The sequence below is a fragment of the Caenorhabditis elegans genome, chromosome II (genome assembly GCF_000002985.6).
Source record: "Caenorhabditis elegans chromosome II".
In the NCBI taxonomy this organism is placed as follows: Eukaryota; Metazoa; Nematoda; class Chromadorea; order Rhabditida; family Rhabditidae; genus Caenorhabditis; species Caenorhabditis elegans.
This window is the reverse complement of record NC_003280.10, coordinates 12,512,165-12,535,713: the sequence shown is the minus strand read 5'-3', so window position 1 is coordinate 12,535,713 and position 23,549 is coordinate 12,512,165. Positions and strand designations below refer to the sequence as shown.

The window sequence follows — 23,549 nt, the reverse complement described above, 5'->3', positions numbered from 1 at the left end:
AAAAAGAATCGCCGAAAAACTTCCGCCGGAAATGCACACCCTCTTAGCTTAACGCGGAAATAATTTCTTGTTTTCAGTCATTAAATTTGTGAGTCATTATGCGGGTCTTGGGGTTAAAGTATCACGCGAATCGTTTTTTTTCACAAATCTCAGAGAAAACTAATCCCCTGTCTAATTAGTGCACAAATTTCGAACTTTTCGCACACTTTTTCTTCCAAGTTTTCAAGAAGAGATTAACAAATGTAACATATCAGAAATTTTGAAATATTCCACCAATAATCTTTCAGTGGTCAACTAGTAGGAGAACGAGGGTTAAATGAAGACACGGGCGGATTAGCTAAAGGTTCAAGCGATTAATGTTCAAATGCCAATTGGGAATGATCAAATCATGATGAAGTGCTGCGAAATGTTTAGTTTGGCTCATTATCATTGTCTGGTCTTTTTGGTGGTGCGAAAACAACAATAGCTAAAATTTGAAGGAATGCAAGCCCTTTCAAAGGACAGACGATCAAGGACTTCAATTTGTGGCCACATGAGTCATGGCGCTGTGAAAAAAATTGTTACAGTGCCCAAATGAGCAGCGGATTTTTAACGGGTTTTACGTATTTTGCCCACGCAAGCCTTTATTTGAAACAGTCATATTTCAGACAGAGCTAAAATATGTATAGTAGAATAGGTTTTGCGGGTTTGCCGATATGCCGGAAATTTTCATTTTCGGCAAATTGTCGATTTGTCGTTAGCCGGATATTCAGCTCTTTTTGAATTTTTTTCCCGTTTTCCTTAGATATTTTCATAGAATTTGCTTACTTTTCAAAACATATGTAGGAACATTCATAAGATGCGTTTAATTTTGCCATTTGAAATTTAAATTCAGAAATTTCCAAAAAAATAAGTGAGAAACGCCAACTTGCCGAAAACTTCGGCAAAATGCTGGTTTGCCGCGTTGCCGGAAATTTTCAATTCCGCCAAATTACCGATTTGCAGGAACTTTTCATTTTTGGCAATTTACCGATTTGCCGATTTGCCGGAAAAAATAGTTTGCCGCCCACCACTGTTCCCGGTCAGGGGGCAAGGGCGAGCCTATTTTTGGAGTAGGCCGACTCCTTTCAACTCTCTTAGCAGGCCTAGGCGACCTCCTACCGCTTGCAAGTTTTGGAAATTTTTTGCAGCCGTCTTCTAATAGGCTTTGAACATTTTACAGAACCTACGAGCGTCAACCGTTTTCCAGTCTTATATTTTATAGCAAGGTACATACAAACTTTACATGATCTTAATTGCGGACACCTAAATGTCGCCGGCAAGCCTCAGAAAACACCTTGAGATTAACATTTTAATTTTCGAGCTAGTCTAATCTGTTTAAATCACAAAAGAAAACCCCCAGACTCTATCTGGGAAGATTTATGATATAATGATGAGAAAAAACTAGGGAAGAATTTCGATAAGCGATGTGGTGTTTAAGACGAAAATGAAAACAAGCGGCAGCAGTAGCAGCCATTTTGCCTGGTGGAAAAATCCCGATAATCCGGAGGGGGTGTGAGATCTCTTTGAAAAGCTTCTGAGCCGGTAGCTCATCAGTTAGAGCACATCCTTACATGACTTGTTGCAAAAAATGTGTTTAATGAAGGAAAGTGTTATCACTCGTGGAATTCGATTTGAAATCCGGAAATGTAAACTTTAGTGGGGAAGTGTTCTGTGATCATGCATTTTTAAAAGATCAAGGATATGGTGCATTGGGGTAAGGCACTAGGCCTACACTTTCAAGCTTCAGGAAGGCCGACTCCCTTTTAGCACTCCATCTTAGAGGGGGAGCAAATGCAAAAAATTCCAAAGCTATATGAAAAGTATATACACAAATTAGCTACAACACACACACCAACCAACCAAAAAAAGTGGTAAATATGCGGAAAAGATTCGGATGATGAGCTAGAAAATAGAAGAAAACGAGACGTGGGGGAGGAAAAGCTCGAGAGAGACAGATTTCCGTTGTCATGGCAAGAGAGCAAGAGAGAGGGATGTGCAGCAGCCTTATCAAAAGATGAACAAAATATTTAGAAGATCGCAGATTCATACGTGAAAACATGTAAAAGGGAAACACTCAGTAATAAGCATGAAGCGTGTGCAGCAGACATTTTTCGGGAATCTTTAAAAGTAAACCAAGGGTCTTCGTTTTGCAGCGGGCATCTCACGGGACATTTTGGGTAGGGTATGGTCCCGCCGGGTCTTGCGACAGACATTTTTCGGGTCCATAGCCTGTGACAGGCTATTCACGGGAATCTTTCGAACAAAGCAAGGGTTTTCATTTTGCAGCGGACATCTCACGGGACTTTTTGGGTAGGGAAGTTTCTACAACCATCACCCGGCTGGGTCTTGCGGCAGACATTTTTCGGGTTTTCGTTTTGCAGCGGACATCTTACGAGAGTTACCGGGCGTGCACACGTTTTTTTTTCGAGTGCTTGATTTTCTTATTTTCGAGTATCATATGATATATAAAAACGTGACCATTTGAGAACCTAGAACATGGTGTAAAGATAATTTAAAATCTAAATTATAGGTTTTCCAAAAACTGGCTGAGCAAGTTGAAAAGATTTTGGGAAATATTGTGTTTGAAAAAAAAGATAATCAGAGAATCAAAAGAAAAACATCCCAACGGAAATTGGCCACCCAGGTCAATTTCCGTCAGGAGAAACAATAACAAGGAAATTCGAAAAAAAAAATCCAAAAAATTCAAAAAAAAAATTATATGATAGGTATAGACCGTCTTTGTGGTCCCGTTGAGTTTGAATTTTTCGCAACAAAAATCGTTTTTCCAATTTGAACCAAAGTCCTAATCCCTATCATCTTTTTCACTGCGGCATTAATCGAAGTATTGATGGAAAATACCACAAATCTTGAAACAAATGCTTGAAATTTGAACTTTTCAGCTTTACCTACCCCTCCACAGTTCTTAAAAATACCATTGAAAACGAGAGAGTTATGAATTGAAAAAATAAATTTGGAAACATATTGTAGGTTATTGTAGAGTTCAGAGAGTCAACGATAATTAAGATACTTTGCACAATTGCTTGAATTATCATTCTTCTATTTTTCTTGTGTCGATACGTTAGTTGTGCATTGGAAACATGGGGATCGGGCTGGAAAATGGAAACTATAAACTACATACTATAAACTACAAAGTCTTACCGAGTGCATAATCAACTTGATAAAGAGCAGAACACTGCAAAAAGTTGTCGCACCAGTAATGAAAAGCATGATTATAAAAAATATTTCCTGAGCCACTTCAGTGCACGGTGTAACTTCACCAATCCAGCCAAGGTAGTCACGGTTGAACAGGTAGTGACAACCTTCTGAAAAATCATAAAAATACAAATTTTAGTACAATTTTATGACCACCTGGTAGCAGCACAGCAAATGAAAATAACGCGATCAGTAGGGAGAAGCCGATTCCAAACTGAAAGTTTTTTGATAGGAATTATATAATATTTATTAAAAAAAAAAAAAACTAACATTTGTAGGGTTAAATCGATACTTTTTCATATGCCAAAGTGGAAAATAGACAGCTGTTATACGGTTAGTGGCCAATAAAATTTGTGACAACGGACCAATGCTCCAACCAAACCAGCCGATGAGTTGTCCCATTATTGCGTTGAGCCAGTGATTTGGGTAGCCGTCCCTAAAAGAAAAAAAATTCTTGGTTTGTTAGTTTGAGCCCCCAAAAGTAGACCAAAAGTAGACAAAAGTAGACTTAGTTTGGACATAATTATGGAGGTGCTAAGAAAGCTGAAATGTTACAGTAATTATCAAGAAATTTGGATATAACAATGAGACTTTTTTTCCAAAAAAAATTCTAATGAAAGGTTTGAGAATTGGATTTCCTGAACCCAGAATAGTGATTGCTAATTTTCTCGCAGCAGCGAAAAATTGAAAAAATGGCACCCACAAAGTGTCGGTCACTAATGCACGAAATATATTCAAAATAGTGGAACCTGTGAAGTGTCGGCTGCAATATGCCAGGAACAGGCAAATTTGTAAAGCCCCTAAAGTGTCGGCTGCTGTCGGATTCCCGCGGACAGTCACCTGTATATTGTCGGCTGCTTCCATTTCGAAACAGCCAAATTTTGTGGAACCCGTAAAGCGTCGGCTGCCTAGACACCGCAACTTACATTAACAGACTTGGAACCGGAAATGCCAAATACCCAATGCAAACTATACTGCTCCCAAAACTATTAAAACAGCAAATTTTCAGAAATCCATCTCGCTTCGAGATTCGAAGAAGTGTGGCGAAAAAAATCAAACAATTCACAATTGAGCCAACTGTGCAAACCTGAAAAAAAAAAGATTTAGCAAATTATTTTTGAAAGGTCCCTACCAAAATAAGCATGACAGCCGATACGGTTCTAGTGCTCGGATTGGAAAATTCCGAATATAAAAATGCATCCCAAAATGAGGTGGAGGACATTCTGAATGAGAAAATGAGTTGGAAAGTATAACATTTTAATATAAAAAATTTTTAGGGGAAAAACATAACAAAAAGAGGATAAGAACAGTGGGAAAGGTTGCATTTTTTAAAACTTAAGCTAAAAAATATGTGACTTTGGATTTTGATCTTATTATTTGTATTAGTCAAAAATATCAGTAATAGAAAATTAATAATTAGAGTATCTGAATTATTTGAAAAAAAAAACCAAGGAGCCCAAAAATCACAAGGTTTATATCGCAGACTGGAAAAATTGGCACCCATTTTTCACCAATTCTGAGGAAAAGTTATATCGGATCAGTCACAATATAATCACACTTTTAGAGTCTGGTTGATGGGGGAAGTAAACATTTTTGGGGGGGCACAAAGATTGGAGCAACCTAGTCTAGAATTAAAACACAAAGCATGTGCATAACTACATGACAAATAGAGACCTGGGGGCTAAGTTGTAGAATACCTACCTACCTACTTGCCTATAGCCCACCTGTTTTTGCACTTTGTTAGCCTGCCTAGGTGCCTCCTGCCTACCACCTATTCGCCAGATTTTTGCAACCTGCGGTTCAGGCACATAGGGAGGCATTAGTGTGGCTATTTGATAGCTTCAGCGTGGTGGTGCATAATTTTGTAATTATAAACCAACAGCAAAAATCTGGAGAAATGTTCTGTCCGAAAAATCAACTGAATTTTGTTTTTGCAAAAATAAAATGAATTTATATACGTTTGATCTCGATTTCAAACATAATTGCTTAATTTCCCAAAGGAATCATTCTGTGCCAGTTGGTGGAAGCTTCTAGAAATAGTATGATTCATGAATAATTTGCAATTTGATTATGAAAAACAACATTTTTTAAATATTTTAAGCATTTAGAAGTGAAATATAAGTCCTACGTGGAATGAAATAATAAATAAAAAAACATCAGAAATAATATAATTTTGAGGCTATAATGGCCCCAATAAATACTTTTGAATTGCATTCTGCAATTTTTCCAAAAGTTTTAAGTTTTCAGAAAACCAAAAGCACATGGCCTGAATTTTCCTGAGTTTTCTAGACTAACCTGAAATTGTCATAAATCTTTGTACTCTATTTTTATCAGTTTCCAATTTCAATTTTATTCTTGCATGTGAGAACAAATAAACGAATAAATCACTGAATCAAACAATTCTTATTTTAAAAAAGCAAAAAAAGAAGATCAGAACTGCAGACAACTCACATGTTCTGGTCTGTACTTATCACCACAAATTTTCTTTTTTTTTGTGATATGCAATTATTGTTCCCAATTATGATTTGGTGATTATTGAATGATCTGAGATTATTCATACCTTCTGAAATATAGCTAGCTAGATTTATAGTATACTTTTGCATCGGACACCTCGCTGGACTTGCCATGCAGTAAAGGAACCCGCGAAGTGTCGGCTGCTAAAGCTTTTTTCACGACTGGCTAAATGCCGGCTGCTGTTATTATAGTTTCTGAATAAAACACACTGAAGACTACAAAAGTTGCAAAACTTTATTTTCGCATTTAAAAGCGCTCAAATTAAAGAAATCGATATGGTTGGAACTATCATTGTTCTTGGCTTCAGACCAAAAATCTTGACTCTAATAATTTTCCTCACTTCTTCATTAACAGTATCATTGATAGAAAATATTACGAACCTGGAAAACAAAATTTTAAAATTTGAGATTTTCAGCTTCACCTACCCCTCCAGAGTTCTTAAAAATACCATTGAAAATGAGAGAGTTATGAATTGAAAAAATAAATTTGGAAATATGTTATAGGTTATTGTAGAGTTAAGTGAGTCGACTATAATAAGGATGCTTTGAACAATTGCTTGAATTATTAATTTCCGGTTTTTTCTATGACGATATTCCAGTTGAGCACTCGAAACTGTTGGATCGGGCTGGAAAATATAGAGAAATTGTGATAAAGGAATCTTCTGTAAACATCAGACTACAAACTACAAACTACAAACTACAAACTACAAACTACACTCTTACCGAGTTCAAAACCAACTTCATAAATAACAAAACACTGCAAAAAGTTGTCACGACTGTAATAGTAAGCATGACCCCAAAAAATATATTCTGAGCTACTTCAGTGCACGGTGTGACTTCACCAATCCAGCCAAGATAGTCACGATTAAATAGGTAGTGACAACCTTCTGAAAAATTTTTTAAAAAGTTTTCAGATTATTTTGACAATTTAGGGAGTTTTGGATTACCTGGAAGCAGAACAGCAAATGAGAATAACGCGATCAGTAGCGAAAAGCCGATTCCAAACTGAATTTTTTTTTGAAATTTGTGTTTTATTCATTAGAGGTAAACTCACATCTGTAGGATTTATACGATACTTTGTCATGTGCAAAAATGGAAAGTAGACAGCAGTTATCCGGTTAATGGCCAATAAAATCTGTGATAACGGCCCAATGCTCCATCCAAACCAGCCGATGAGTTGTCCCATTATTGCGTTGAGCCACTGGTTCGGCGGATTTTCTCTGGAATTTTGAGCAGGAATTTTTCGCCCAAAAAATGTGACATCAGCACGTTCTTAATCATGCAAAATAAGTTGACTATCAGAAATCAGTCGTCTGTTCTCCCGCATTTTTTGTAGATCTACGTAGATCAAGACGAAATGAGACACTCTGACACCACGTGGTGTCAGATGTGGCAATTTCCAACTTACAATAACAATGTTGGAACCGGGAAAACCAAGTACCCAATGCAAACCACACTGCTCCCGAAGCTATTGAAACAGCAAATTTTCAGAAATCCATCGTGTTTCGTGAGTCGAGAAAGTGTGGTGATGAAAATAAGTGCATTTATGGCGGATCCAATTGTGCTAACCTAGAAATTGATTTTTTTTTTAATTCTGACTTAAAATTCTGAAGCGTCTCACTAAAATGAGCATTATTGCCGAAACAGTGCGGGTGTTGGGGGTAGAATATTGAGAATGTAGAAAATCGTCCAAAAAGGAGGAACTGTTTGAAGATGACATTCTGGAATTGAAGAACTACTACAGCCCAGAAGTAAACGTTTATAACATTTCTAAGAACTTTAAAAAAAAGGTACAAAATGCGTGATGAGCATGCGTGAAATGGCTCTATATCACGCTTTTATCGCAAATTATGAAGAAGGAAGTGTTCTTTAAAGTAACTCAAGCGGAATGAGGTTTTTTGCAAAATTGTAGCCGCCAAAATTTTTTTGTTCCTAGTGATTTTATAAATCCGAAATTTTGACATCACCATCCACAATTTTAATTGAATTCTGCGAACCTACATCAACTGTGAGAATTTATTAATGAATCAAAATATTATTCGGTACTGGAAAACAAAACAAAACAAAACAAAAAAGTGTTTTTTTTTTTTGACAAATTCTATGGAATTGACTGCGATTGCCGAGCATAATTTCGCTGGCCAGTGGACATCGATCTCTTCGGCACGATGAACACATTACTTGCAGAACTCTTCATTCGGAGCATTTTCTTCACTTCTTCATTGATCGTTTCATTGATGGAAAATACTACGAACCTGAAAACAACAACGTCTTAAAATTGGAAAGCTTTCAGCTTCACCTACCCCTCCAGAGTTCTCAAAAACACCATTGAAAATGATAGAGTTATGAATTGAAAAAATAAATTTGGAAATAGGTTATAGGTTATTGTAGAGTTCAGTGAGTCAACTATAATAAGGATGCTTTGAACAATTGCTTGAATTATTAGTTTCCGATTTTTTCTATGGCGATTTGCAAGTTGAGCATTTGAAACGCGGAAATTGGGCTGAAAATGGGAAATGAAAGAAGAAGGGGGCTCTGAACTACAAACTAGAAAATACAAACTACAAACTCCAAACTACAAACTATAAACTAAAAGTTACAAACTAAAGCATTTTATTTCTCAATAATTGTAAATTAGAGAAAAAAATTTCTCGAATTTTCCAGAGGATTTCAGAAGTTTCGAGAATTGTTCAAAAGTTTCCAGAACTCTCCAAATAATTCAAAAATTTTCTAGAATTTTTTACAAGTGTCTAGAAATTTCTAGCACAATCCCGAATATTGCAAATTTTTTTTGGAAAAATCAAAAATTGAATTTCGCTGGTGTCAACATCACATTACCACTTGAACACTACTTGAATTTTGAACTGGAAACTATAAGTTATAAGCTACAAACTACAAAGGAAGAACTACAAACTACAAGGTAAAAACTACAAACTACAAACTCTAGACTACAAACTACATTCGCTAAAAAACATAGAACCAAAAGATTCGAAAAGATTTTTGCTGCCAAAACTAGCCCCCAAAACGCGGAACCAAAAGCTCACGGAATGTATGATCAACTTGATGAAAAGCAAAACACTGCAACACGTCGTTAAGGCGCAAATCGTCATCATAACGACCAAAAACGTCTTTTGCATAATATCAATGCACGGAGTGAACTCGCCGACCCAACCGAGATAGTCACGATTGAAAAGGTAGTGGCAGCCTTCTGGAAATTTAGAAATTTAGGCTTTTATGGTTTGTGGTCTCCTGGGTACTTGTGTATTACATGCCCTCATTTTTAAATTAAATTATATTTTCATTAATTCCTCCAATTAAATTAAACGTGATATACATTTTTCCTCTTCAGGCTTACAAAATGTTATTTCCTAAGCCTAAAAATACGAAAGTGTGGTTCACGTTTTTATTTTCCAAAACTTAAAAAAATAACCATTAAAATGAGGGCATGTAATACACAAGTACCGTCTCCTGTTTCCGGTTTACTAGAATTTTTGAAATGGTGAGCAATAAGTCTTAAACTCTTACCTGGAAAAAATGAAACCAGAAGGATGAAAGCAACAAAAAAAGAAAATCCAATACCGACCTAAAATTTCAAGTTCACCCTGTTAATTCCCTTCAACTAAAAAACTCACATTTGTAGGGTTATACCGATACTTTTTCATGTATAACAATGGAAAATAGACGGCTATGATTCGATTGACGGTTAGCAAAATTTGAGACAGCGGGCCTATACTCCACCCGAACCACGCTATAAATTGGCCCATCGCCGCATTTAGCCAGTGATTTGGAGGGTCTTCACTGCAAAATTTTGTGTATTAAGGATCATATGAAGCTTTGATGAACTTACAGTAAAAGACTTGGAACCGGAAAAGCCAAATACCCAATGCAAACTATACAGCTGCCAAAACTATTGAAGCAGCAAATTTTCAGAAACCCATCTCGTTTTGTAACCCGGAAAAAGGTTGCGATGAAAATTAGCACGTTCATTATAGAGCCAATTATACTGACCTGGAATTTGGAAGCATTTATTTCGTTTTTTTCTAACTCTAGAGCTTCACCACAATTAGCATAACAGCCGATACAGTTCGGGTACTTGGAGTTGAAAATTCCGAATATAAAAACTCGTCCAAAACAGAACTCATTTTCAAGGTAGTTGCAGTGTCCAGTGAGTAAAAATTGCAATTAGCGCCCCCCCCCCCCCTATGCGTAATCTTAGGTGTCACTGAATTTATATTAATATTCTGCCAAAAAAAAACCAATTCAATCAACGCTCAAAAAAAAAGGTGTCCAAATCGCTTACTCACTCATGTATGTAGGAACAAAATGTTTTACATTGCGGAAACCGGGAAATGTCGGGCGCTGCAAAGTTCTACAGTTCACTTTTTTTTTGTCAAATAAATGGGCAAGCTATGGGTAGGCGGCAATTGCCGTTCGGCAAATCGGAACATTGCCGGTTTGCCGATGTGCCGAAAAATTTAATTTTCGGCAATTTGTCGGTTTGCCAATTTGCCGGACATTTTCAATTTCGGCAATTTTCGGGAAATTGCCGATTTGCCGTTTCCGGATATCAATTTGCCGGAAGCGTTTAGAGGGATATTTTTATAAGACGGAAAAACTTAAAACTGTGATTTTTTGAATTTTTTCCCGTTTTCAATTTGCAAAAAACTTTCGGCAAATTCGGCAAATTGGTATTTTGCCGGTTTGCCGATTTGCAGGACATTTCAATTCCGGCAATTTGCCGATTTGTCGGTTTGCCAGAAAAAATCGTTTTCCGCCCACTTCTCGCCTCTTTTTTTCTTAAAATTCCCAATTGTTATAGTTAAAACATCAAGCTTGACTTCCTGATATTTGAAACGTTTTAGGAAACAACAAATTGAAAAAATTCTGAATCACCCCCTCCAAAAAAACATTTTCAATTGTTCAATTAAAGTCACAAGACGCTTCTCCTGATTCTATAGAAATTCGAAAAAATCAAAATGATATAAAAACTCATCAGGAACCTTGAATTTTCATGCAATTTTCTATTCATGTCAAGCCCGATCATGTCAAGCCCAATAATGGTGAGCCTGCCGGAATCTGCAAAAGATGCTGAACCACCATCGGAAATAGATGCTCGTACGATAATCGCTCTTCTCCTCGTTACTGTGATTTTCTGTGTTTTTATTGGATTTGTGGTGATAGTTTTGATTTTTGGTAAATAAAATCAAATTTGGAGTTTAGGTTTTTGTAAAAATTTGAATTTTGCATATTTTATAGAAAAGAGCAGCGTCAAAATTTAAAAAAAGTGAGAATTCTACGACAAAGGCTTTGCCGGTTTCTAAGCTTGAATCGCCTGAAATAAACACAAAAATTGAGCTCACGGAGCAATTTTACCAAAACAAAATAATAATTTCAGAACCATCAAAAATCATAAATCTCAGAAGCCCAGCTACGAGAATTTTTCATGAAGCTATAAGTATGAATTTTGAAAAAAATCGAAAAGAGCCCGATATTTCAATTTCGTTAAAGTTTCATTCTAATTTGTAAATTGTAAAGAATAAATAATGATCACAATGCCACATTTCTAAAGTTCGGCTCCAGCAACTTCATCTGCTCCCCCAGCGCCTTGAAATGTTCCGTTGTGAGACGCGGATTCCGAGCTCGAATTCTGCAAAGCCCTCCGATAGTCTGATTGAGAAAATCGGCCATCGACGAGCCTTCAATCTGCTCTTCTCGAAAGGAAGTCTGCGCCGAGCGGGGAATTATTTGGTCCATCCATTCCATGACTTGGGAGTGCTGAAATTTCTAGGTTTCGGGGATGGAACTTTTGCCTTAAAAACTTACCGTCCAAGACCTCCAATCCCTGTCTCCTCGGTTTCCAGGATCTTGGAGAGAACCATCGATAGGTTCTTGCTGAAATACATATTTGCACTTTTGCGTCTTATGAACCTGCTAACTTACTTTTACTTCCTCCACACTAGCCATTACCCTTACAGCTGGTTCACTGAGAATTGAAGACTCTGGCAACGCTCTGTGTCGTTTTCTGAGTTTAGCCTGGAAAATGTCAAAAGTTTAATCCATTAAGCCCATATCTAGGTTGTGGGACGCTTGTAGCAGGGGTGCGCGGCAACCGATTTTTCGGCAATATCGGAATTTTTGGCGTTTGTCGAAATTGCTGACTGGCGGAAATTTTGAAAACCGTCAATTGCCAAAATTGCCGGAAATTTCCAATTGCCGCGCACCCCTGGATTGTAGTCTCCTTCACCCACTACTTGGTTTCAGACAGGTTTCAGGTGAGCACCAGGTCCCGGAAACTACGCCTACTCCCATGGAAGCCTCAGAAAACTCACATCGCGAGCTCCCTTATTACAATGGCTGTTTAAATTGCTCTCGGCTGATGGATCGGAAGTTGAACAGTGTGGCTGATTGTTCTGAAAACAAAAGTCTTAATTTATTTGAAACTCCACCTCAGAGCTCAAAAAACCTCAATACTCGGAGATCGTGGCTCTTCATTTGGCTCCCGCTGCTCAGTTTGTTTACTTTTCTTGTCTTTCTTGCTTCGAGAAGATGTTGTTGAAAGATCCTTAAACCGTCATGTTCATAGGTATAACGATTGAGCAAAGACTTACGGCATCAGCTCCTGCAGAAGTCCTTATCCTCTTTGTCGCATTTCCAATTGTTTCCATCTCCTTCTGTCGTTCCTTCATTCCAAGCGGCAGCGGGGTACCATTATTTTTATAGGCCTTCATGGCTGTTTCTCTAGCTCGTGTGAACCATCTGCGAATCTGAAAAAAACGTTTTTTAACGTTACCGCTAAATTATAAAAAACCTTTACTCCTTCTATTTGCGTTTTTTCTATGAGTTCAGCTATCAGGCTATCGTTGGGAAATTGAAATTTCGAGAATGTCTCCTTGAAAAGTTTAACAGCGCTTTCAGAATGTCTCTCAAACTTTTCCCTATCTTTTATCTGAAAATTCTTAACTTTTTACTTAAAACAGTCATGTATAGACCTTTTTCTGCGCTAAGTACTCCTGCTCATTTTTCTCCGCATCCTTATGTTTCGAAAACTTTGCTCGTTCGTTTTGTGCGGAGAAGTAGGCCGAGATCTGTAAAATTTGAAAATATACGGGGATTTCATGGAACTAAACTTACATCCTTACTTTCTAACCCTCCTTCCTCTTTCAATCTATTAAGTGTTTCCTTTGTGAACCCTGGATCCTCTGCATATGCTATTTCAAGTAACTTCATCTGGAATGGCAACTCGGCGCCTGTTTTATGAGCAGCTTCAGCTTTTGCTCGTCGTTTTCTGTACCAAAACCAAATTTGCTTCTCATTGAGCCCTGCCTTTTCCGTCAGTTCCTTTGTGAGCTCTCGAGTTACATATTGGTGAGTTTTGAACGCATTTTCGAGAATCTTGAGAACTTCTGTGGAATGTGATAGACCTGGGGTTCCTGTCGCGATTCCTGCGTTAATTCTTCTATTGTAGAACCAGGCATCGAGCTGGAAAAGAGCATGGGGGAAAATAAATAGAATTTAGAAAAAAAAACTAATTTTAATAATATGCAAATATTTCAAATTTTTTGATTTTTCACGTGGTGTCAGAGTGTCTCATTTCGTCTTGATCTACGTACAGTGCTGGCCAAAAAGATATCCACTTTTGGTTTTTTGTGTGTAACTTTTTTCTAAGTGGTTATTTTGTTTTGAAACTTCACCACAGTGTTCACAAAATCTAAAAACACAATATTCATCAAAAATGTTCAACAGATTTTGAAAAAACTTCAGAAAAATTCAAAAAAATCGAAAAACTAGAAATATTGAAAAAACCGAGGTTGCAAGGAAATGACAATTAAAGTACCGGAATATGAGCAATTGGATTTAAAAACAACATAATTATGCTTAATACTTTGTCGCGTATCCGTTTGCATCAATAACAGCTTGACAACGACGTGGCATCGAGTCGATCAGCTTGTGAATAACTGACATGGGGATAGCTTTCCAAGCGTTTTCCAACTGGTTGAATTTGGCATCTGCATTTGAAGCCCGAATACCTCCAAGACGTCTTTCCAACTCTTCCCACAAATGCTCTATTGGATTCAAGTCCGGAGACTGACTTGGCCAATCGAGCAAATGCACACGACGACGTTGAAACCAGGAACGCACATGAAGAGAAGTATGCTTAGGATCGTTATCCTGCTGAAACACGAAGCCACGGCCCACATTTTGAAGTGCCCAGGGTCGCATTGTAGTTTCCAAGATGTTTTCGTATTGAAAACGATCCATAATGCTTTGGATTCTCCTTAGTGGGCCCATGGAAGTGCTGGTGAAGCACCCCCACACCATGACGCTCCCACCTCCATGCTTAACGGTTGGGCATTGATACTTTGGAGAGTACCTAGAGCCAACAGGACGACGTACCCAGGAATTTCCATCACTCCCGAACAAATTGAACTTGCTTTCGTCAGACCAGATGTGTTTAGCCCATTCCTGACGTCCCCAACGAAGATGCGCTTTTGCCCACGCAACTCGAGCCATGCGATTTTTCTTACTGATGAACGGTTTCTTGACTGGCTTTCGTCCGTGTAGTCCTGCTTGCTGTAAACGTCGACGAACAGTTCGTTTACTTGGTACAGGTTCATTTGGAGAACTTATAATCATTTGAATATCCGTGGCGGTCCTATGCGGATCTTCTCTTGCTGATCGGAGGATGTTGCGATCCATCCTATGGGTTGTCACTCGAGGCCTGCCGGGCGAGATTCTCAAAGCGACGGATTTCTAAACATTTATTATTAAAAAATAATATTTTTCGAACTCACCTCAGTTTGGTACTTCTTGATTACTTTCCAAATAGTCGACGGAGAACGTTGAATTTGCAGCGCGAGCATTTTCGTGGGTATTCCTTGTTCGAAGCCAGCTACAATGGCTTTCTTGACGTCCAAGGAAAGATTTTTACACCCAACAGATTTTACCATACCTTAAAAATAATTTATCAACCAAACAAATCCAGTGCAACAAACAGAGTGCGTTTTATTGATAATTCAAAAAAAATAATGAAAATTGGAAAAACGAAAAAATCAAAAAATTGAAATAAAATTCAGAAAAAATCGATAATCATGTAATGTTTGGTCCGCAAATTTGCGTAACATTTCGCTTTATGCACACGGAAAAATTCAAGTCAAATGGATGCTTGAGAAAAAAGTTACACACAAAAAACCAAAAGTGGATATCTTTTTGGCCAGCACTGTAGATCTACAAAAAATTCGGGAGAAGAGACGCAGAGTTCTCAACTGATTTTGCATGGTTAAGAACGTGCTGACGTTACATTTTATTGGGCAAAAAATTCCCGCATTTTTTGTAGATCAAACCGTGATGGGACAGCTTGACACCGCGTGGTTTTGTCAACTTTAAAAAATTTCAAAAATCAGAAGTTTAACAAAAGTTGCCCGAAGTTGAGCGACTCTTAGAGAAATTATTATTAGAACGTTTCAAAAAATTCGGTTAAAAAGATAAGAAGTTCTATTTGTGGCCTAATTTTAGACATTACTATTAGAAAAATTACTATTAGAAAATCAATGAAAAATAAGACAAAAGTTTCTCAAATTTCTAGGAAAAAAACTCACCCTTCTCCTAGTCATATTGAACATTGCACACAACTCCAAATTCCTTTGTCCTCGATACGGACTTTTTGCAAATTCTTCTTCAAGAATCTTGTGTTTTTCCTCAGCAGATATCGGTGCCGTCTTCTTTGAATTTTTTGTATTCCTCGAGTAAGAAGGTGCCATTCTAGTATTTGACAAAAAAATAAAGGCGTATAATTTACCTTTGACAATTTGGAATAATATACCACAAAATAAAAAAAAATGCTGCGTCGATATTACCGGTACAGAGAGTGTTGATAGTTAGAGAGTGACAGACATCCGGGACCCAATGGGGCGGGGCGCGCGGAAGAGACGACGATTTGTCTCGATTTACGAAATGATGACAACGAGGAAAATTTCGTAAATCGACACAAATCGTCTCTTCCGCGCGCCCCGCCCCATTGGATCCTGGATGTCTGTCACTCTCTAACTATCTACACTCTCTGTACCGGTAATATTGTCGGTGTAAACTGGCGTTGTATTTGTCTGCCACTCTCCTCAATTTTCACACTCTTTTTCATATTGCCGGACGGCCATCATTGCATCCAGGTGTACACGGCGGGAAGAGGTCAAATTCAAAAAAGATGAGGTATATATAAAAGGTGATCTAGGAGGTCAAAATTAATATATTCAAAAACAATTTTTTTTGAGTAAAAGGTTAGATATTTGAATCAAAATTCCAACGTGAAAAGAGTGGTGAGGATTGTCAGAAATTGGACGAAAGTTTTTGACAATGTCAAAAACCCATGTAACGCTAACTATCGTTAGTTACTGTTTCATAAAATATTACTGTGCGTATTTTTTACACAATTTTCTAGAAAAGTCCACAAAAATCGGACTGGAATGACCTTTTGGATCAACTTCTTGTGTACACTTTTCCGCTAAATTTAAAAGCTTCAAACAATTTTTTGAACGTCAGGTATGCATATCATTTTAAAATGATGAAAAACTCTACCTTTGTCTAACTCCAATAACTGATTCAACATTCCAAACTCTATACCAATTTGGACAGCTATGGCCTGATGAAATGACATTCTGTGCGTATTTCCTCAGAGCACAACCATCCAAACGGGCGGTTTGGCAGATGCAAAAAAAAACTTACCAGAATATAGATAGGCAGCAAAAAAATTAATTTCAGAATAAGTGAACTGAAAGCGAAACGAACAATGGGAGCGGCGCGGAGCATCCACTGATAAGAGCTCTTTGTCCTCCGGGGCTCTTTGTGTGTTCCTACCAAACGCCACAAAGAAACCCCTTCGCTTATCAGTATCAGCATCTCAGCGCCATCGCTCCCAGTTTTATAGGTCGATTTTGACAGATTTCTGCGTCGAGACTACGTGGCACTGATTGACGTGTACGAGAAAGAAAGGGGCATGTGCCTAGCACTGACAGCCGTTTTTTGAATGGAATAGTTTTTGTAGCAGTGATAAGGATTTTGGGCTAGATGAACGAATATAAGAAGTTTCTGGAAACATTGAAAATCTGAGGGTATCGGGAGAAAATGTAGATTGGGCTCATTGTGCACATAAAAATCATTGTCCTAGCTAGTTTTGTCATCAATTTCCCAAAGCTGTAAAATTGGCCCCTTTGCCGCCGTTTATGTCTTTTTTCCCGAAACTTTGGGACATTTTGTTTAATTTAATTTAATAATCGTTGCATTTCATAGATTTTTTCGGCAGTATTGCAATTTTTTACAGAGTTCAAATTTTCCGAATCGTCTAGTTTTACAGCGTTCACTGTTAAATCAATTTTCCAGCTCACCTGTGAGCCTGTTTTTCCTGGCTTGTTTAATTTGCCCATTTACCTTATTTAGTTTACATGCTTGCTCTTCAGTTTGCCCACTTTGTCCATTTTGCCGGACTTGCCCGATTTGCACTATATATCAGTTTTCTCAATTCTTATGTTTGTCCAACTTTCCCAAACTTGCCATTTCATCCAATTCACCCGATTTGCCCGTTTGCTCAATTTCCTTAAATTCCGTTTACTTCCCAATATTCCAATATTTCTTGCTCGTTTTTTTTCCTCAGTTGGCAGCTTTGACCATTTTCTCAAACACTTTCATTTTGAAGAAAAAAACCGAGAAACCGGCAAACTTGAATGTCAATGTTTTAAATTTCAAATTGACAGGCAATTGATTCTCTTTCTTTCGAAAAGCCTTTTACAGAAATGTACTATCACTCATAAAACTAGTGATAACAAGTTGGAAAGCACCTTGTGATATTTTGTGCTCACAGTTTATAGGAATAAGTACAGGTTTGAAGGGAAGTGGAGACTTGCAGATTTCGGGTTTTCTTCACGGAACTGACTATGCAGTCAATTTTGAAGAGCCTAGAACATTATCTTGTCTATCTCTAATTAGCTCAATCATGCTGCTCATTTCGAATTCCAATGAAAAATAAGAGATATGCTTGTTAGCGCTTTTTTTTGCATTCATTAAACAACGTTCATTTCATGAAAAAGCTTCAGATAGCTTCTGAAAAATATTTTTGTGAATATAATGAATTTAACATTCTACTTTACAACTATTTATCCAATAATTTGCCCTATGGAAAATCGATATTTCGCAACCAAAGCTGGATATACAAATACATGCCGTTCTATTGGAGTCATCTCCCTGCCAATTCACTTTCTAACAGGTTACTGTATTCTTTTCAAGACCCCCGAAGAAATGAGACCGGTGAGGAATAGTCTGATCAATTTGTGGTTTTGGTGCTCACTTTCTCAAATAATGGTCTCTTTTTTCTTCACCCCCTTCTACTATTTACCGTATATGGCTGGCTTCTCCGCAGGATTTGGTACGGACTTGAATATTCCAACCATTATTCAACTGTATATAATTTTTGCCATTGATGCTGGTCAGCTGAAAGTGAGAGAAAACTGCCATAGAATCGTAAAATTTACAGCAAACATGATGGCAGTCGTGATTTTATTCGAGAATCGAAGCAGTTTGATATTTAAAAACAAGTTTCGGATTTCAAAAACTCGAAGTCAAGTGTGTTGGATTGCGAGCAACTTTTTAGTGGGCATAGCCTGCTTAGCCCCTATGACATTTATTATTCCCGAGCAAAACAAAGCGAAGTTAGATATCTTAAAGGTGGGCATTAATTTTTATCAACATACAGTAGACAAATAATAAACGTATTCCAGACATTCCCCTGTCCCACCAAAGAATTCTTCGCAACCTCGACCACCGTATTCACCATCGACCCATATTGGGAGACCTTCATCGCAAACTCCTTCAAAATCACCCGCCTGGTGTCTGGACTTCAAGTTATATTTTTCTCATCGTGTTGCATATACTACCTATGCATTTCAAAAACCACAATATCACTTCAAACTCGGCAGTATCAAATTCGTTCCTTCATTGGACTTATCATTCAAACTTTTATCCCGATTTTATTGGTTGTGATCCCATTGACAATATTTCTGAGCCAGCAGAAGCATGAAGCGTACGACCAGATAAAGAATAATATTACCGGAATATCATTTGTGTCTTACAGTGCTATTGCAAGCATGTCTATTATTTTGGTACATCAGCCTTATAGAACATTTATATTGTCATGTTTTATGAAAGAAACGAAAATTGCGTTCAGTCAAATCTAACAATAAAGAGGATTATTTATACAAACACAAGCACACATAAGTTACTTTTATTGGGCATATTTTCACTGTTTTAGTGAGCATAGCGTTAAACCAAACCACAATTTTGTCAGTGAATTTATCGTTATCCGTTAATGACATTCCGATTCATCAAGTCGTAAGACGTCATACTATTCAAATCTGGTTTCCATGATCAAAAAAACCTCGTCAAGCGTAAAATTTGGTGTCTAGTTGAAAAATAATTAGCTTACTCATGGTCAGAACAGTGAGACGGGACGCCTTTATTAAAATCAAAAATTCAATTTTCGTATAGAATTCTTGAGCTCACTTTTTATTTCGACAATGTCCATTGAGCTGCTCAAACCCATTTGTGTAGTGGAAAATCCATTTCTTGTATCCGAAAATGGTATGAATTTTACATGCGCTCTAATCGGTTTGATATCCCTGCCAATTCAAATTTCGACAATCTACTGTATTCTGAAGAAAACACCGGGGACGATGAGCTCTGTGAAGCAAAGCCTTACAAATTTAATTTTTTGGTTCATAGTTTCCCAAATTATTTTTTCTTTCATCGAAGTTCCTTACGTTTATTTTCCCTATAAGGCATTATCCTTTATTGGGTTGGGCACCCAAATTGGCATTCCCGTTGTTATTCAATTTTATATAATTTTGATTGGAAACGCAGGTATTTTATTCAAGGGTTCGGTAATGTTCAAATATTTCTAAAATTTGCAGGAAATCTCTTTTTCCTTATCATGTTATTTGAGAATCGTAGCAGTTCTATTATACTAAATAGATTGAAAATTGACAAAGTTCCCTCTAGAGTTGTATTTATTTGTGTAAATGTAATTGGTATTTTGAGTTTTCCAACGTTTCAATTATTCAATCTTCAGGATCAGTTTGAGGTGAAAATTGAGGTTTTGAAGGTGAGTGTACAAGTTTTTTCCTTTAAAAAAAATAGTCGGTTACAGTGCATTTACATTTACAGTTACACATCATTTACTATATATAAAGTAGAGTTCCGTCCGTTTTTGTAGTTTTGGGAAATATCAGTTTTGAACTTAAGAGGCTGGGGCCGGTGTATGGTAAATGACATATGCATGTCTAATAGTTTGAAATTCGCCAGCCGTTGGCCGCGCAGGTGGCGCGGTCAGCTGCTGGTTTAGTAATAAAAAAAATCTCGTGAAGTGTCGGCTGCATTTTATGTGGCCCGCAACATGCCAGCTGCGAATTAAAATTTGAACTTTTTTTGTCACCCATGAACCCAATCCCGTATATCAGCAAAATGTTTTTTCAGACCCTTCCCTGTCCAGCCGAAGACTTCTTCGAACCATCAACATTAATATTAGCATTTGACGGTTTTTCGGAAACCTACATTATTTTTTCTTACGTTTTCATGTTCTCTATCGCCATATTTGAGATGACATTTTTCTCCGCATGTTGTATATACTACTTGGTCTTTTCTACAACCACACAAATTTCTTCAACGACACGAAAATTCCAGCTTCGTTCATTCTGGGCAATCACAATACAAACCCTTATTCCGCTATTATTTGTGATTATACCAATTACCGCAACGATGACAAAAGAGAAACAAGGGTACAGTCAGGTGCAAAATAATCAGATGGTGATACTTTTCCTGATGCATAACGGAGTTGCTAGTTTGTCAATTCTACTTGCACATGCTCCATATCGAAAATTCCTGAAATCACTTATTGTTCGGGAGAGGCAAAATTATATTGTTTTTGTTTCAAGGGAATTTATGAAATAAACAATTATCTATTTCATTCTTATTTAATTTTTAATTTTTATTACGCTCTAATATTTTATTACTAAACTTTTTGTAGTTAAAAAAAATTAAAGAATGAAACCCAGCAAGAAAAACAACGTCACTTGTCCTGAGCGTCTAATGCGTTTATAATGTGCATCTCTCTCTCTCTCATTATCTCATCTCATTATCCTTTAGCCCATTTTTCCCGCATATCAAATTCTTTATTTCCTGAGCTATGTTATTTGATCTGTGGTTATTTTAGCCGAACGATGAATTTGTCAGCATACCCTTCAATTTGTTCCCCAGAAAGTCGATTTTTAGCATCAAAAGAAGGCTTGGCTCAGGTCTGCCGTACAATTGGAGTGGTTTCTCTACCAATTCATGTGCTAACAGGCTACTGTATTCTCTTTAAGACCCCAAAAGAAATGAGTAATGTGAAAAATAGTTTGATCAATTTGTGGTTTTGGTGTACAACTTCTCAGATTACTCTTTCATTTTTCTTCACCCCATTCAACTTTTATCCACATAGTGCTAGCATCTCAGCAGGATTTGGAACAGATCTTCATGTTCCAACTTCAGTGCAATTCTATATAGTTTTCGCGATCAACTCCGGTAAGTACTGGTTATAAACACTTAAATTTTGAATCAGTTTTCAGCCATGTTAATTTCAATTATCCTATTATTCGAAAATCGAAGCAGTATGATATTGGAAAATAAGTTCCGTTTCTCAATAAATCTGTATCGAGTTATTTGGATTTTCCTGAACATTCTTGGCAACTTCGCAGTTTTCACTCCAGTATTTCTTAATCTTCCGGAGCAAGGAAAAGCTATACTTCATTTATTGAAAGTGAGTGTTTCACTTTGTAGTTTGTTGTTTATAACAACAAAAAAATTTTTCAGACAATACCCTGCCCTACCAAAAAATACTTTCTGGAACCAAGTGTTGTGTTCACCCCCGGCACATTTTGGGACACCTACTTAACATCATCGTTCAAGCTGATATTGTTAGCCACCGGCTTACAAGTACTATTTTTCTCCTCCTGCTGTATATATTACCTATTCGTGAAAAGCGGAAAAATCTCAATGTCAAATCAAACTCGGCGACTACAAATTCGATTTTTCATCGGAATTATCATTCAAACTTTTGTTCCAATCCTGTTGGTCTTAATTCCGTTTACTATATTTCTAACCAAAGGACCAGAGTACAATCAGACGAAGAATAATATTGTCATGATTTTTTATGTGGCCCATAATGGAGCTGCAAATTTTGTAATTCTTATTGTACATCAGCCTTATAGAACATTTTTGAAATCGTTTTTTATTAGTGAAGTTCGAAATGCTAGTTTTTTATAAAGTGTTAAACTCACTATTAATGGAGACTTCGATATATAAATAATACACGGGGTTCTGGCCTTCCTCATTGAATTTTTCGCGCTCACATTTAGTTTTACAACAAGAACCGAGCCGCGACGCGACACGCAACGCGCCGTAAATCTACCCCAGATGTGGCCGAGCCAAAGTGGCCTAGTTTTGGAAACTCTTCCATTTCAACAGACCGTAATGCGTCGGCCGCTCCAAAACATTTCGGCCCGCAAACTACCGGCCGCTATAAGACATGAATTACTCGTAAAATGTCGGCTGCTCCGAAATATTTTTATTGAAATATTTTCAAACCCTCACAACCAATGAAAAATTACTAGAAGCATGACTAATTTGAACTTTTTGCTCTTTTCTGAACATTGACATCAGAAATTTCCGATAAGGAGCATGCACTAACAATATCGCAAGACTCGCCACTCCACTATGACTAACGAAGGAAATTGTCATGATACTATTATTCATCTGATCATGCACGTTACGTTTTGATCTATTCAACGTAATCATCACAGGGATCATGATGAACATTATCGGTATGAAAACTTGAATAATTAAGATGAAAAACGAGCGGATTTGGAGCCGCCGAGTTTGAGCCGAAACATGGGATGATTTGGATATGAAGAGGTAATAAATACATGTTGCAGAGAAGAATAGAATTTGAAATGTTGTCAATGCATTAATTATACTGCGAGCTCTGGTTTGATAGGTTTCCCAGAAGCCACCGGAAGCGAAGACGAGCACTGGTTCCAAGAAGAATTCTTTGGTCGGGCATGGGAGAGTCTGGAATAAAAAAGGTTGTACTTTTAGAAGCGGCCGACACTTCACGGTACCACCACCTTCAAAATGTGCATTTTTGCCGCTGTCTGCTCTGGAAGATTGAAATAAATAGGGGTTAAGGGGAAAATTCTCCCGAAAAAGTTTACGGATATCCATATAGTTTTATAGAAATTTCGTGATAATTGAAACTTGTTGCCCTTGATAAAATTACTCCGATTTTTGAATAGCATAATTATAGATACTTGTACAACTGGAAGGTTTCAAAATTTTCAATTTATATAAATAACTAACTCACCAGAACTTATCGTGAACATTGTGAACAACTGAATCGCTGTTGGAACGCCTAGATCGGAACAAAATCCAGCGGAAAATGAAGCCATATACGGGGAAAATGAATAGGGAATTATGAAAAATGAGAACAAGATCTGGGATATCGTGTACCAGAAATTCAAATTCCCTAAACTACCCATCACAGGCTTCATGGTTTTCGGCGTTTTTCTCAGAATACAATAACCAGTGAATATCTGAATTGGCAGAGCTACTAGCCCAATAATGTTGCACGTTAGAGCCAAGCCTGACTTGGAAACTAGAAATCTATCATCAAGTGAGCAATTTGTGTTGTAGAATGTCAAATAATAGTTGTATAATGGCGAGGAGCTCTGCATG

The 23,549-nt window shown here is 37.3% G+C and overlaps 8 protein-coding genes and 3 non-coding genes across 11 annotated transcripts; 4 read left to right on the top strand and 7 right to left on the bottom strand.

The window, feature by feature from the left end:
• Positions 1-2,736: 2,736 nt before the first annotated feature.
• srx-120 (7TM GPCR serpentine receptor class x (Srx) domain-containing protein) lies at positions 2,737-4,456 on the bottom strand (the record flags this gene model as incomplete). Its single annotated transcript, NM_064276.2, has 7 exons — positions 2,737-2,887; positions 2,932-3,131; positions 3,181-3,344; positions 3,391-3,448; positions 3,505-3,670; positions 4,161-4,321; positions 4,367-4,456. 7 exons carry the CDS (start codon positions 4,454-4,456, stop codon positions 2,737-2,739), a joined length of 990 nt encoding a protein of 329 aa, NP_496677.2.
• Positions 4,457-6,004: 1,548 nt separating this feature from the next.
• Positions 6,005-7,467, bottom strand: srx-119 (7TM GPCR serpentine receptor class x (Srx) domain-containing protein; the record flags this gene model as incomplete). The annotated part of the gene is made up of 7 exons (NM_064275.4): positions 6,005-6,128; positions 6,174-6,373; positions 6,471-6,634; positions 6,695-6,752; positions 6,802-6,967; positions 7,156-7,316; positions 7,369-7,467. The coding sequence occupies 7 exons, from the start codon at positions 7,465-7,467 to the stop codon at positions 6,005-6,007; spliced, it is 972 nt and encodes a 323-aa protein (NP_496676.2).
• A 282-nt stretch (positions 7,468-7,749) lies between these two features.
• Positions 7,750-9,888, bottom strand: srx-118 (7TM GPCR serpentine receptor class x (Srx) domain-containing protein). The gene is made up of 7 exons (NM_064274.3): positions 9,803-9,888; positions 9,592-9,752; positions 9,377-9,542; positions 9,270-9,327; positions 8,789-8,952; positions 8,048-8,247; positions 7,750-7,999 (listed from the first exon to the last, which is right to left on the bottom strand). The coding sequence occupies exons 1-7, from the start codon at positions 9,884-9,886 to the stop codon at positions 7,846-7,848; spliced, it is 987 nt and encodes a 328-aa protein (NP_496675.2). The 5' UTR covers positions 9,887-9,888; the 3' UTR covers positions 7,750-7,845.
• A 925-nt stretch (positions 9,889-10,813) lies between these two features.
• T21B4.21 lies at positions 10,814-10,887 on the top strand. Its single transcript, NR_101763.1, has one exon. It is a non-coding gene; the product is annotated as an Unclassified non-coding RNA T21B4.21 (non-coding RNA).
• A 348-nt stretch (positions 10,888-11,235) lies between these two features.
• On the bottom strand, positions 11,236-15,733 carry ceh-99 (Homeobox domain-containing protein). Its single transcript, NM_001027181.5, has 10 exons — positions 15,341-15,733; positions 12,876-13,223; positions 12,734-12,829; positions 12,553-12,690; positions 12,353-12,508; positions 12,208-12,306; positions 12,074-12,154; positions 11,685-11,777; positions 11,568-11,636; positions 11,236-11,519 (listed from the first exon to the last, which is right to left on the bottom strand). The coding sequence occupies exons 1-10, from the start codon at positions 15,500-15,502 to the stop codon at positions 11,292-11,294; spliced, it is 1,470 nt and encodes a 489-aa protein (NP_001022352.1). The 5' UTR covers positions 15,503-15,733; the 3' UTR covers positions 11,236-11,291.
• A 613-nt stretch (positions 15,734-16,346) lies between these two features.
• On the bottom strand, positions 16,347-16,446 carry mir-77. The gene has a single exon (NR_000920.2). It is a non-coding gene; the product is annotated as a pre-microRNA mir-77 (primary transcript).
• Positions 16,447-16,496: 50 nt separating this feature from the next.
• On the bottom strand, positions 16,497-16,628 carry T21B4.20. The gene has a single exon (NR_101762.1). It is a non-coding gene; the product is annotated as a small nucleolar RNA T21B4.20 (small nucleolar RNA).
• A 226-nt stretch (positions 16,629-16,854) lies between these two features.
• Positions 16,855-18,986, top strand: srh-70 (Serpentine Receptor, class H). Its single transcript, NM_064272.3, has 3 exons — positions 16,855-18,213; positions 18,262-18,452; positions 18,506-18,986. Exons 1-3 carry the CDS (start codon positions 17,856-17,858, stop codon positions 18,959-18,961), a joined length of 1,005 nt encoding a protein of 334 aa, NP_496673.1. The 5' UTR covers positions 16,855-17,855; the 3' UTR covers positions 18,962-18,986.
• Positions 18,987-19,300: 314 nt separating this feature from the next.
• Positions 19,301-20,729, top strand: srh-61 (Serpentine Receptor, class H; the record flags this gene model as incomplete). Its single annotated transcript, NM_064271.3, has 3 exons — positions 19,301-19,643; positions 19,694-19,884; positions 20,256-20,729. The coding sequence occupies 3 exons, from the start codon at positions 19,301-19,303 to the stop codon at positions 20,727-20,729; spliced, it is 1,008 nt and encodes a 335-aa protein (NP_496672.1).
• A 264-nt stretch (positions 20,730-20,993) lies between these two features.
• Positions 20,994-22,102, top strand: srh-69 (Serpentine Receptor, class H). The gene is made up of 3 exons (NM_064270.2): positions 20,994-21,341; positions 21,386-21,576; positions 21,630-22,102. The coding sequence occupies exons 1-3, from the start codon at positions 20,999-21,001 to the stop codon at positions 22,080-22,082; spliced, it is 987 nt and encodes a 328-aa protein (NP_496671.1). The 5' UTR covers positions 20,994-20,998; the 3' UTR covers positions 22,083-22,102.
• Positions 22,103-22,397: 295 nt separating this feature from the next.
• srh-73 (Serpentine Receptor, class H) lies at positions 22,398-23,548 on the bottom strand (the record flags this gene model as incomplete). Its single annotated transcript, NM_064269.3, has 3 exons — positions 22,398-22,886; positions 22,943-23,133; positions 23,179-23,548. The coding sequence occupies 3 exons, from the start codon at positions 23,546-23,548 to the stop codon at positions 22,398-22,400; spliced, it is 1,050 nt and encodes a 349-aa protein (NP_496670.3).
• Between the last annotated feature and the right edge of the window lies 1 nt (position 23,549).

Excerpts from the sequence above, each read along its gene's own strand:
- srx-118 (NM_064274.3), bottom strand. The coding sequence starts at position 9,886 with ATGAGTTCTGTTTTGGACGAGTTTTTATATTCGGAATTTTCAACTCCA. Across the intron at positions 8,248-8,788 it reads TCAAGTTGATCATACATTCC|CCCAATTTCCGCGTTTCAAA; the intron begins GTGAGCTTTTGG and ends TCCCATTTTCAG. Across the intron at positions 8,000-8,047 it reads TTTTTGAGAACTCTGGAGGG|GTTCGTAGTATTTTCCATCA; the intron begins GTAGGTGAAGCT and ends TGTTGTTTTCAG.
- ceh-99 (NM_001027181.5), bottom strand. The coding sequence starts at position 15,502 with ATGGCACCTTCTTACTCGAGGAATACAAAAAATTCAAAGAAGACGGCA. Across the intron at positions 13,224-15,340 it reads TCAATATGACTAGGAGAAGG|CTCGATGCCTGGTTCTACAA; the intron begins GTGAGTTTTTTT and ends GCTCTTTTCCAG. Across the intron at positions 12,830-12,875 it reads GAGGGTTAGAAAGTAAGGAT|ATCTCGGCCTACTTCTCCGC; the intron begins GTAAGTTTAGTT and ends CAAATTTTACAG.
- srh-70 (NM_064272.3), top strand. The coding sequence starts at position 17,856 with ATGAATTTAACATTCTACTTTACAACTATTTATCCAATAATTTGCCCT. Across the intron at positions 18,214-18,261 it reads AATTTTTGCCATTGATGCTG|CAAACATGATGGCAGTCGTG; the intron begins GTCAGCTGAAAG and ends TAAAATTTACAG. Across the intron at positions 18,453-18,505 it reads CGAAGTTAGATATCTTAAAG|ACATTCCCCTGTCCCACCAA; the intron begins GTGGGCATTAAT and ends AACGTATTCCAG.
- srh-69 (NM_064270.2), top strand. The coding sequence starts at position 20,999 with ATGAATTTGTCAGCATACCCTTCAATTTGTTCCCCAGAAAGTCGATTT. Across the intron at positions 21,342-21,385 it reads AGTTTTCGCGATCAACTCCG|CCATGTTAATTTCAATTATC; the intron begins GTAAGTACTGGT and ends ATCAGTTTTCAG. Across the intron at positions 21,577-21,629 it reads CTATACTTCATTTATTGAAA|ACAATACCCTGCCCTACCAA; the intron begins GTGAGTGTTTCA and ends AAAATTTTTCAG.